The sequence below is a fragment of the Bactrocera neohumeralis genome, chromosome 3, assembly GCF_024586455.1.
Source record: "Bactrocera neohumeralis isolate Rockhampton chromosome 3, APGP_CSIRO_Bneo_wtdbg2-racon-allhic-juicebox.fasta_v2, whole genome shotgun sequence".
NCBI classification, from domain to species: Eukaryota; Metazoa; Arthropoda; class Insecta; order Diptera; family Tephritidae; genus Bactrocera; species Bactrocera neohumeralis.
This window is the reverse complement of record NC_065920.1, coordinates 73451097-73464251: the sequence shown is the minus strand read 5'-3', so window position 1 is coordinate 73464251 and position 13155 is coordinate 73451097. Positions and strand designations below refer to the sequence as shown.

General features: G+C 32.0%; 2 protein-coding genes across 4 annotated transcripts in view; one reads left to right on the top strand and one right to left on the bottom strand.

Annotated features, from left to right (window-relative positions):
* Positions 1 to 2026, bottom strand: part of LOC126753352 (probable phospholipid-transporting ATPase IIB) — a 41991-nt gene extending 39965 nt beyond the window's left edge. Inside the window, exon 1 of the mRNA XM_050464731.1 lies at positions 342 to 2026. Within this exon, the coding sequence (XP_050320688.1) occupies positions 342 to 1141 (800 nt within the window). The 5' untranslated portion in view covers positions 1142 to 2026. The remainder of the gene's footprint in view (positions 1 to 341) is intronic.
* A 1720-nt stretch (positions 2027 to 3746) lies between these two features.
* On the top strand, positions 3747 to 11703 carry LOC126753353 (DNA fragmentation factor subunit beta). 3 transcript variants are annotated; one of them, XM_050464735.1, is made up of 5 exons: positions 3747 to 3987; positions 4058 to 4295; positions 5229 to 5352; positions 5412 to 6464; positions 9108 to 11703. In XM_050464735.1, the coding sequence occupies exons 2-4, from the start codon at positions 4059 to 4061 to the stop codon at positions 6434 to 6436; spliced, it is 1386 nt and encodes a 461-aa protein (XP_050320692.1). In that variant the 5' UTR covers positions 3747 to 3987; position 4058; the 3' UTR covers positions 6437 to 6464; positions 9108 to 11703. The 3 variants fall into 3 exon arrangements, with proteins under 3 accessions (XP_050320692.1, XP_050320693.1, XP_050320691.1); XM_050464736.1 differs by lacking the exon at positions 9108 to 11703 and adding an exon at positions 7079 to 7551; XM_050464734.1 differs by lacking the exon at positions 9108 to 11703 and having other exon boundaries at positions 5412 to 6890.
* The last annotated feature ends 1452 nt before the right edge of the window (positions 11704 to 13155 follow it).

Sequence of the window (13155 nt, the reverse complement as noted above, 5' to 3'; positions counted from 1 at the left end):
ACACTCGCTTTTCGTTGTTAACAATTGTTGTTACTAAGATTATTACGGGTTTTTGCGATGCACTCACACACTAAGGCGTTTTTATAGCTTGTATTACGAGCTATAAAAAATTATAATATCGGGTCATTTTCATCGCAGTTGTATTAAAGACACATGTACACACACATTTATGTATGTTTGATTGTGTGTGGCAACACTTCGCGTACGCGTAAATAAATAAGGGAAAGTAAAATTATGCGCAGCTTTTTTCGTATTTTTCCAAACAACTTTTTTGCACACACACACACATACACATATGAGCATATGAAGATTTTTTCAACTCATAAGAGGTAGATACTCACCCGCATAGGCACATTTTGCACAGATTCGCCAACGATCTGCGTTTACTGCGACGCCGATTCTTCTGGTAGTAGACGGTCGTCGAACCGTTCTCAGCATCCAATACTGTCTGTTGTAGCACAACACCCGCGCCACCACCCATACCGCCACCCCCGCTAGCACTTTCACTCGTCGCGCTTGTGGCGCCCGTCGCATCATAACGTTTATGTGCACCACTTTGGCCGCCACTATTACGTACGCCCAGCGCTACAGACTCGGTGACACCGTGTGCCGCCGCATCAACACCGCCCGACGCACCGTCGCCACCGCCAACGCGATACGACGTTTGCGTTGTCTGCGCCAATTTCGCCAGTTTCGCAGACGTACCCAATCCCGTATTGAAACCGCCAAAACTAAGTGCCGTTGTTCTAGCTTGTTGTCGCTGGTATTGTTGTTGTTGCTCTTGTAATTGTTGCGTTCTTGCTCTCGAGGCGTCGTATTTATCGCGCTCGCGACTACGTTCATTTCTGAGACGTACTTGCCCGGCAGCGCGGCCAAGACTGTTCGTTGTGTTGCCAAACAAATTGCTAAGGAAGCCCGTCGCTATGTTGGTAGCCGACAACGACGATGCGGCCGTCGCCGTCGGCTGTGTTGCTGTTGAGTAATCATGGAGATAGTAGCGTGAGGTGGCAATGCTGCCGCGTTTCGCTGGTTGGCGCGCACCACCGCGTCCACTGTGGCGTATGAGCAATTCAGTCTCGGAGTCAGAGTCTTCGGTTTCGCCATCGAAATCGCGTAGCTGTAATTCGCTATCGGCCACCATGGCAGTGTGTTAGTGCATGCACAGAACGCACAAAAATTTTTGAATACGAAAAAAACAACGACAACAATAAAGTATGCGTAGAAAAAAAGTTCGAAAATACCAAATTTAGAGAGCTGGAGGCAGAGAGCGTTGATTTAATTTGAAATATTGTATAATAAAAGGCAGAGAGCGGTATTTTGGTCGTCGTGTGGTCTTTTCTCGGGCACACGCGTCGTTTATTTGTTTGGCTATTTGGAGAGCATGTTACAATTTTTAATCCAATTGACTTTGTGTTTGTTTGGTTTTTTAGTTTTTATACAGGCTATACTGAGCGTTTGTTACTGTATTAGCTATTTCACTTTTTCTGTTTATTGCCGTATTTCTAGCGTGAGCGTGTATTTTTAACATCACCATAGTTCTTTGGCCAATTTGCACTGCCAACATTCGTCGTTTTACTGCTGCAGCTGCCGGTGTCGACGCTCAGCACTTCATCACTTGGTGCCGTTTGCCGTTGATTGGCTGCTGCCGCTTTCCGCGCAACGCAGTTGTTCTGTTTTTAATTGCTCGCGTTAGTAATTTAAATGTGCATCAGCAATGCTCAGCATGGTCTCGCTTATTGCCTTGCTATATATTTTATTTGCTTTTGCATTTTATGCCAATTGCTAACTTGTTGTTGTATTTCTATTATTTTGAACGCGCACAAGTGGTGGCATTGATGAGCTGGAGGCTGCTGATGTCAGCTTCGCTGATGTGCTTTTGTTTTCTCACTTCGTTTTTTTTTTTTATTTTGTCCACTTGAATGACAGTTACCAGTTAAATTCACTTTAGCTCAATTATTTATTGACGAACTTTATGGAAATTTAATATTTCCAATGCTTTTTTAATGTTAATTTTTAAATGCTTTAATGAACGACAGTATTTTGTTACTAATATTGAAAAAAGGGAGAGCAAAAATTTTTTAGTTATAGTTATACAATAACAAATTTACGACAATTAATGAGTACTTGAGGATGATTAGGGATCAAATTTGAATCTATGACATTTATTAATTTTAGAACACTAGGCAATAAAAAATGCAAAGTTTTTTCTTTTAATAAAAATTAAATCTGAGGATAAGTAAGAATTCGTAACTTCATAAAGGAAACAAACTAACCAAACGTTGCACTTTACTAAACCTTTTGTGTAATCAAAATTATTTATTTAATTCTACAATGCCATATAAGTAAATTTTATTATTTCATTGTGATATATCATTATTTCACTTGCAAAATTTATTTAACAAATACCCAAAAATCTTTAATTGCTCTCGGCAGTAAAGAAACAAACTTAAACTTTCTTTTTGTATAATTGGAAATTGATTTCAACAACTTATTGGGTTTTGATTTTGAACAATATTTATTACAAAAATTTCTTGATTTATATAGAGCTATTAGAATTCAGCAGTAAAATTAAAATGGTGTAACATCAATTCATTTAAAATTTCATAATAAATCCCAAACTTTGCACTATACAATCATTAAAAAAGTAAATAAACAAACAGCATAAATTCGTTTATTTCAAAAGCTATATAAAACTTTTCACTTTTGTGTAGCCACGACACCAGAAAGGTGCAATACCGCACACAAATGTGAACAATTGAAAGTACTGCGAAAGGTCTTTAACTTGCAATTATTATTGCAGTTTTTTCTTCATACATATATACCGTTTAAAAACAGGTTTTGAGGTTTATATATTGCATACAGCATTATCCATTGATACCAACAATACACCTGTTCAGGGCGAACGTTCATTTACTTCCAATTTCAATTAATTATTTCTTATCAGATGGCAGATTGCAGATTGATTGTGGCAATAGTAATATCAATTGAATTTTGTAACTCTTCTCATATTACTTTTCAATTATTGAATACTTGTTGAAGATAGTAAGCACTATATCTGATTGCAATGACTTCACCCGTCGCGATTGCGTGGCACAACTTTGCTAAATTTCTTCGTAATTTTTACATATTTAACGAAATTTTAATGTGCATATTTTAAGTCCTTCACATTACCCGTTATTTTAGTTCTACTCCGAATTACGATTTATGTTATATTTTTGTCATTTTTTTAGACTTTTACACAATTTATTATAGATAAATATTTTCCACTGGGCGCGCTTGATTTCACTTTGCATATCTTTTAATTGGTTGTGTTCGCATTTACGAATTTGCGAATGTCAAATTACTGAACAGCTGATTATTACATTTTCCTTTGCATACTCTTCGTGTTTGCAGTGTTGGAGAACGGCGTTAAATATGAAAGCATAACGACAAGCTGATCAGCTACAAGACGGGTAATTGTTAAGTAATTGGTACCAGCAACACTCGGGTGTTCTCTTTTAAGTAATACATAAGTTAACTGTAAGCTGTAATTAATGTGCAATGTAACTTAATTAACAAATAGGAAAAGAAAAAGACATTGTTATCAAATTTCATTGTATATTTATTACAAAAACAATTTAATTTTTTTCCAAAATATTGCTACAAAAATATCTTACAGCTGCAACCCTGCTGTTGAAACATTCGCTCTCTCAAAACGCCAACATCCAATCAGTGCATTTTGTAGCAACAAAAATGTAAACAAACAAACATTTTTTCATCGAAAGAGAGTGCAGGCGCAGTGGATGCAACAATTTTCCTTTGTGATATTTCTACAATTTGACGTTTTTCATTCTTCCTGGCATACACAACGGCCTACTCCATTGCAAGTCAAAAAAAGCGCACATTCAGTGGAGCAGCTTAGAGAAAAAGTCAATTTGTTTGTGTCATTGGTATTCGTGGAGTGCAGTAAAAACGTTTTTGGCAAGCGCCAAGTAAGGAAGTTGCAAGGTAAATCAGTTTTCAGCGTTTATATTTGTAGATTCTCATAAGTACACACTAAGTGCATTTAAATTTTCAGTATGCTGAATTTTTTCAAAGACGTAATGGCTCCTACAACGCGTAGCGTAAAATCTGAAGACAATAAGGATGGCGGTGTCTGTGGTAAAATTGGAATCAGTGAAAAATGTGCCCAGCAAACTACAGCACCTCCACCAATTAAAGGCTACAAAATAACAGACAACGAACGTTCTAAAAAATACGGCATTGGCGCTAATTCACTACAAATGCTAAAGGATAAGGCGAAACTAAAGTTCCCTGTGAGTAAATATAAATATTTGATGTTTTAATGGAAATTGCGTCGTACGTTTTCATTGAATACACGCTTATTGCTCAGCGTATCTGCAACCACCCACACCACCACCTACAAGCAAACAGCATCCAATGCCATTGCCAGTGCCAAAACGGCCAATTAATAGTTCTAGGTCGCTCCGTAATGCCAGGAGCCATATGTGTGAATAAAGCAAATACAATGGCAAGGCAGTTTCCAAGAATTTTGTTTTCATATTATGCCTAAACTTGGCATTGGCTACCATATTGTGCACAAATGAAGTGTATTTTTTATTTCCAATTGATGAATTCAATGTCAAGGCGTCGTGCGCATGACCCACAACCGGGCGCGCAAAATTCGCAGACAACAACTACTAAGCAGTGGTGGTGGGCAAAAACTGTGAGCAATACAACCTGTTGCTGCTTTTGATGTAGCATTGAAGCGTGAATGTGTGGGGATACTATGAAGGACGCTAGCTGTAAGCACACATTCATTCATGACAGCTGTGCGTGTATCCTTGAGCGTATGCCTGTAGGGTTGTCAGACTGTTGATCTGCAGCAGTGTACTCTTGCTTAAATTTTCATGTCCTTGCTGGTGTTGTACTTGCAATTGGCAACTCTGTGCCATACGCGTTCAAGGCCAATAAACTTTATTATTTTTGTTTACACATTTGGTGTGTTCCTTGCACTGCTGCTGCTCACATGGCTTTGCGACCTTGTTGGCTATATGGTCTGTTTAGTGTTGTTATCATTGTGGGGCGGCGTTCTTATCTCGGCCAGGGTCTTAAATGCAAACAAATCGTAGGTCATGTCCTTCAATTGCTCACTTGACACTATTTAACTTTTATTTTTTCTTGGCGTGACATAGATGAACAAATATACATATGTATGTGTGTATGTAATTGCTACTACTTACTTACAGGTTAAAGACTTACGGTTGTATATTTCTACTGATGGCTTTGAAGTATCTGATGATGATTACTTTCAAACATTGGCGCCTCAAACACTTTTCATTGTGGCTGGGCCGGATGAGATTATAACAACAGGTACGTATATAGACAAAAATAGTCATGTAATTAATTTTACTTACACATCCCACTTGCAGATGCCGACTTTGAATTCGAAAAACTGCGCCAAAACTCACCCTTACTCCGTGTTGCCGATATCATTTATGAATTCATTGAACAAAATCCCGAACAATTTCGCAAAATGATAACGGATTATGAAAATCGCAAGATTTGTCGTCAACAAGCGCTCGATAGCAACAAACAGGCATACCAAAGCAAAACCGAACTTAGTTTGCGCACACAGCACAGCGAGTGGTTTGAGGGACAAGAGGAACGTTGCCATTCCAAGGAAGAAGCCATGGCACGTCGTGCACAAGATCGCATGCGTAGCTATTACTACAAAACGAAGGAGGAACTGACACGCAATAAACTGTATCGCCAAAATCTAAAAGCCCGTCACATAATCGATGCTGTGCTGGAGCAATTCCGCTATCTGCTAATCGGTTGTGATTACTTTTCCATGTTATTCGATCGCAAGTGTCCGAAAAAACATGCAATTCTGCAACAACAACTCGACGATGAAACAGATGCCAGCGCAATGCTGCCAAATAAACGACTGCGTCAGGTCATCAAAGAGTATACGGCACGCCATAAAATACTGGACGAATGGTCGGTATCGCTTTGCACTGAGCTGGGCGATTTCTACTGTCAAGGCAGCTACTCGGATAACGGCAATTGTTGCGCGCTCAAACACACCATCAATCCGTACGCATCGCGTGAGAATTTAATACTCTTCCAGGTGTGGAATTTAGATCATCAAATCGAGTTGTCGCGTTCCATATTACCCGCATTAATTGAGAATGTGCGCGAGCTGGTTGAGCACCCGCAACGCAAATGCACGCTGCATAATAAGCGCGTTATTGACATTTCTGTGTTGGAATACTTTTTGGAAATATTCTCTTTGAAAAATCTAAAACTGGTGCATATCGTCTGTCATGATAAAACGCAGCGCACAAACAAGTCCAATGGACGCCTGGTGTGTGCACAATGTCATGAGTACAAAATCGTGCAGGAATTAATGGGTGTGCGCAATCAGGAGGATGAAGTGGATGCAACGAGTTAAAGTATTTCGTGCGTGTGATTGGTAGAAGGTAGGACACATTCCTTTGAGTTAAAGTAGTGTCAGTTTGTGCTGATGCAAAGCGTTTAGCAAGTTTGAGAGCTGCCAAGTAAAAGCATTTGACGTGCAATAAATTTCCATTCTACGCTTTGCAACTGCTTGCGTTAAATTTACATAAGAAAAATTTTGAATTTGAAGATGTTCTGTATAAACCTAGCTTCCACAAACATTCTGTCTTAATATCTGTATTAACTTAAACCTAACCTATAAATTTTCACTAAACGGTTTATGATAAGAAAGAATTATATTTGCGATTAGATAACTCCTCCGATTTGCTTCAAATTTTATAGAGTTTCTTAAGGCCATTAGAACAAAAATCCGAGTATATACATATGTATATGTACAATTTTTTTTTGGCAAAAATTAAAAATAAATCCGAAAAAATTATTTTCATATAATTTCTTTAAAAAAAAAAAATAATTTTAATATAAATATAAAAATCATTGATTTGGTTGAAAAAAAATTAATTAATTGTGAAAAAAAAATCATTTTGAATTCATTTTGAATTTTTTTTTTCATCTTGAATTTTTTTTAATTGTTTTTTTATTTAAAATTTTCGTTAAATTTTGTCCATTTCTTTTCTAGCTTTCAAATTTACAAATTTTAAATATAATATTTTGGAAAAATAATTTTTTTAAGTGGCTTTATATGGTCAGTTGTTGCCAACAAACACTTGTGCAAAATATTTGGGGATTATAATTGATAAGAGACGCCCTTGGAAACATCGGGTAAAAATAAAAAGAACTTGGGCTGATCTGGACGTATGGATGGACGTATCTGAAGCAGTGTAACGAATTCATATTTAAAAGGGGCTCCTTTCTATAGGAGAAAGAATGTCCTCCACCGGGATCTAAAGTTTGTAAGGAAACAATCGAAGAATTTACCAGACGTTACCTCCTCAGTTTGGAGCATCATATTTAATGTCATACTACCAAGTTCCATTCTCATTGTGTTTTCATCAAATTTAGTTTTAGTTGTTTTATAATTAAACAGATGATTATATTTAGAATTGAAATTTTCCAAAAAAAAATATTTTCCAAAAAAATTAATTTTTTTTATCACAGGGTGGTTTTTAAATTTTTTTTAAATTAATTTCTTTTTATTTATTTTTTTAATTAATTTAATTTTATTTATCCTCATTGTGACTTCTCAAATTTTGTAGTTGTTTTTTTTAAATAAACATTCTAAATAAATTGAAATTTTCAAAAAAAAAATATTCCATATTTTATTTAAAATTTTTTTATTCGAAAATTTCGTTAAATTTTGTCAAACAGGTTTTATTTCTTCATTTTAAAATACATTTTACCATTTTTGGAAAACATTTTTTTTTGACTCTTTGCCAAAAAACAGATCATGGTGAATTAATTTTTTTTTTTTGGAAATATTGGTTGGCAAACATGTTTTTCATTTTCAAATTTAGTTAAATTTTGGAAAAAGATTTTTCCTTAAATTTTTTTGCCAAAGAAAAGCGGATCGAAAGGGATTTTTAAATTTATTTTTTATACATTATTTTTATTTATCTTTTTTTTTCATAAATTTATTGTTTTTTATAAACATTTACAAATGGGATTTTTAAAATTTTTATTCAAAATTTTCATTAATCATTAACTTTTGTCAAAAGTTTTTGTTTTTTCATTTACAGATATACATACATACATATGTATGTATTTAACTTCTTTAGAAGAATATTGTTTTTTAACTTATTTGCCAAAAAAAAGGTTAAAACGAATAAATTTAAATTTTTTTTGGAAATTTTCGTTGAATTTGGCAAACTTCTTTTAAAAAATATATTTTAAATTTTTGGAAACAGATTTTTTCACTAATTTTTTTTGGCAAATAAAAAGGGATCGTATGAGATTTTTTAAATTCATTTTAACTTATCTTTATTTATTTTGATTTATTTTTATTTATTTTGATTTACTTTTTTATTAATTAATTTATTTTTTATGAATAAACTTTTTTATTAATTTGTTTTGTTTTTATTAATTCGTTTTGTTTTTTATTAATTTATTATGTTTTTTATTAATTTATTTTGATTTTTTTTTGTTTTGGAAATTTACAAGTTTAACCAAAATTTTTATTTTTCCAAGTATTTAATTATTTTTTTGTTCTTTGATTTATTTTTTTTATATATGTTTTTATTAAATATTTTTCTCTATATTAGCTTATTTCTTTTTATAATATATAAATTTTTTTATAAATTTAATGTTTGTTTTTGGAAATTGTCAGTTTATTTTATTAATTCTTTTTATTTATTACCTTTTTGTTTTATTAATTTATTTTTATTATTAATTTAGTTTTTGTTTTGGTAATTTACAAGTTTTACCAAATTTTTTGTTTTTCCAAGTTTTTTTTTTATAATTTTTTGTTTATTATTTAATTTTTTTATTATTTAATTTTTTTATTATTTCATTTTTTTATAATTTTATTTTTTTTTTTAATTTTTTTTTTATTTTTTTTTTATTATTTGTTTTTTTTTATTGTTTTTTTTTTTATTAATTCATATTTTTTATTAATCTATTTATTTTTTTTTTAAATTTATCTATTTTTGTTTTTGATTTTGGACGTTTTTATCAAAATTTGTATTTTTCTTTTTTTAATTCCGCCAAACAAGTCAAGAAATTGCAGATTTATCACATCAGGAACCACAATATACATACATAAATTATGAAACACATGGGAGGAGTGACCTAATCGAAAGCATCGCTTAAAAAACAAATAAACTGGACTATACTTAAGTGCAAAAATGCCGCACTTCTCTCTAATAACGTAAAAATAATAAAAAAGAAATATAAATAAATATGTAAATATTGCTTGCGCTCTTTGGCAAGTTACTAAAGATTTAAGGCAAATCAAAAATACAAAAAAAAAATAATTAATAATTAAAAATATATACTACTGTACTACAGCATACAATATTCATATGTACAAATATATACAAAAAAAAATAAAGTATACTACATATTCATATATCTCAAAGAAATCTAAAAGTCTACCATAAGATAAATACTAAACTGAATAATATATTTACAATATTAATGGAATAAACTGCTAAAAGTATTTACAAATATCCGAACCATATTACCAGCTGCAGTTAACAAAAAAACGTAACTTTAAGCATTGATCTCTAATACAACTGGAAATATGTACATATATACTATAAATATATAAATTACTAAAAGCTATACACATATATACAAATATCTTACAATAAAAATATAAAAATATGCTGAAATGTAGCTTGTTGCGTAATTGATGGCTTTATAGCTTTTAAAAGACATTACAAAAGTATTACAAATACTATAAAATTAAAAAGAAAAAGTTGTTGTTGCTTTAGAAATGCTATATACTATATATTGTTGCTATGTAGTTGCCATATTCTACTATGTAGTAGTGTTGTTGTTATAGTTGTAGTTATAGTTGAGACTTTGTAGAGTTGCTGTCAATAATATGCTTTAGCAAGCAAAGTTACATACATACATATAGCTAACTATAAAAGCAATAATTTAGCAAAATATGAAAAAACACTATTAACCGTTAAAAATTATTGGAAGAAACCAAGCGTTATGCGGGCTGGTCCTGTTAAGCAAACGTTTATAAAGAAAGTAAAAATTATAAACCTAAAAATTCGAACATAACCTAAAATTTTTTCGAAGCAATATTTATATTACGCAAAAATTAAGCTTAAAATGGAGACAATTTAAGTCATAAAGTGTCTGAAATTTATGAATTTACATTCGACATTGACAATTAATAACATTTCTATACAGATTAAAAGATGTTTCATAGTTTTTGTTGCCGAAAAAATCTTAACTCTGAAATACCCTAAAAAATTTTCGAAAATAATTTTTTTTTTAAATATGCCATAAATGCCAAATGAGCAACTGTAATATATATGGCCTAAAATATAAATAGAAATTATTTTCCCTAAAATCACAAACATTTGCATACTTTTAGGAGTAGTACTTTTAAAAATTTGATTTGTTGTATGCGAAAACCGTAGACGTCACTCTAGTTATTCGTAACCGAGTTGTTCCCGGACTGAACTGTCAACTCGACAGCAAAAAACCCGAAAAAATCTTGCCGTTATAAATGATATGCATATAAATCCCAAAATCTTTACCGAAACAATTTTATTTCTGAAATACCCTCAAAAATATTCGAACACATTTTTTTTAGAATATCCATAAATGGCAAATGTACATGTATATTAGAATTATTTTCACTAAATTCACAAACATTTGCATACTTTTAGGGGTAGTTCTAGTATTCAAAAAACGTAGATCTCACTCTGGGTCTTCATAAGCAACAGCATAAAACCCGAAAAAATCTCCCACGATGTTTTGTGCGGTTATAAATACTAACATCTCAATCCCAAAAGGCCCCGTGAGAAATCTTTACCTTAATATAATTTTATAGATATGGAATTAAAAATAAAACAAAAATATTAATTTTATTTAAAAAAAAATAATATTTCTTATTTTTTAATGCTTATTAATTCAAAAAATAATTTCTGAAAAATAAAAATGAAAATAATTTTTTTTATTTTTTATGTGAGATTAAAAAATAGTTTTGGAAAAATAAAAATGAAAATTTTTGGATCCAACATCGGGATTAAAAAATAATTTCTTTTTAATTTTAATCCAAAATTTTTTAATTAGAAATCTCGCAATCCTGCTCCTGCCTTTCTCAATATTATATAACATTTTTTCGACAACTAAAAAAATATATGTACGTATTTGGATTGGTTAACTAGACCCTAGACCTTTAGTTGCAACAGGTTTTCAGATATTACATGACAACTGGTTTCTTAACGCAAATACTTCGTCTTAAAAACGGTTTTTGAACTGGTTTCAATACCTACAACAATGTATGTATACTCAAATGCCAAAATCTCATTAAAAATGTGCGAATTTTAATGCTTTTCTTCAAGCAAAAAATGGTTTTATTCATTGAAACTAAAGAATATTGTTAATGAACCTTTCAATGCCTTTACTATCTAAGCAAATTAAATAACTATATTTAATTATAAAATTTTAACTTTTTTGTATGATTTTGCAAGTAATTATTTTAAACATAATTCCAATTTGTTTTTAAATCTATAAAAAAAAACTGGTTTGCTGCTCGATACCTAAAATTTATTAAGAACTATATTCTATATATGACGTGTAAACTAAAGTTAACAATAAACTGGAAAAATAACTGAACTGGAAAAATGTGGTTTCCTTATTAATTTAAAAAATGTTAACTTGAAAACAAAAAAAAAATCATAATATTAGTAAATAAACTCACTTTGACGCCAAATAATCCTTCATATACTCGTATAACCTCAATCAACGCGTGCAGCAAGCGATAAAAGAAAAAAATATTTAATGCAAAGAAACTCTAAAGTGAGATCCTCCATGCATCATCTCTTACCTGATCTAACCTAAAAATATTTATTTTAGTCGCAATACAACTAACATCACTATTACCTTCTGAAATGCTGATAATGCTCCAAACTATTTCCTTTAAGGATATGTATGTATATTTATTTGGAGGAAAGCACAAATGATTTTTTTATAAAAATATTGTATTAACAGAATTTAATGTAAACGGTGATCCATTTCGAGTTTCCCTACTTATTTAAAAAAACAACACAGAATCTTCAATTTTAAAGTTAAATGTTTTTTATCACTCGAAAGGACATTCTTTGGCATTTATTATTTTAAGATTAGCTCTTTCAAATGTTGGCCGCGGCTACGTCTCCGAGGGTCCATCCGTTGAGTCAGATTTTCGATGACTCGTTCGAGCTTTTCGACTGGTAACTACGAATGACGCACGAGATGTTTTGCTCCAAGTCGTAAATCGGAGCGGGATTTTCCGCATAAGCTTTAAACTTTACATATAATCACAGGAAAAAGTCAAAGGGTGTGGTAACCCACGATCTTGGTACCCAATCGACCGGCACAAAACATGAAATTATCTGCACACCGAAGTGTTCTCTCAATAAATCTATTGATTGATGCGATGTGTGGGAAGTGGCGCCGTTTTGTTGAAATCAAATGTCGCCGAAATTAGGAGCTTCAATTTCAGGCATCAAATATTCGGCTATCGTGGCGTCAGTGATGATCGGCATCATGCTTGCCTAATCAATAAGTACTAATAGCATCAGACATTAAATTTTACACTCGATATGGTACGAAAAGGCCTTATAGGAGGCGGAGTTAAATTTGGACGAAGCCTATCGGTACCGCCCACATTAAGGAGAAAATACATATCTCGGAACTTACTCGATAAGTGGTAGATAAAATTTTTTTGATATTCCTATACTACATTGCAGAAATGGAAAGTTACACGCAAATTTGAAAAGGCGTTTCAGAGTGCTTGAAAGTGCAAAGCCAATTTTAACACGAGCTTCTTAAATATGTTTTTATACAAAGATAGATTTTTTCTCACAGATAAAAATCGATTTGTTTTTCGAGAAACCGCCATTTTGTCAAAACATTTTATTTTGCTTATTTCTTTGATTTGCTTTACTAGATTTTACATTACTTTAATGAAATCTGTTTGGTTTTCTAAATTTCAGAGGATTCAGTTCAGAGATAGAGTGGTCACCGCAAAACGTCTTTTCTGAGAGGAGCTTCCGGAGATCAGCTGTAGTTCCTTTCCAAATAGATATT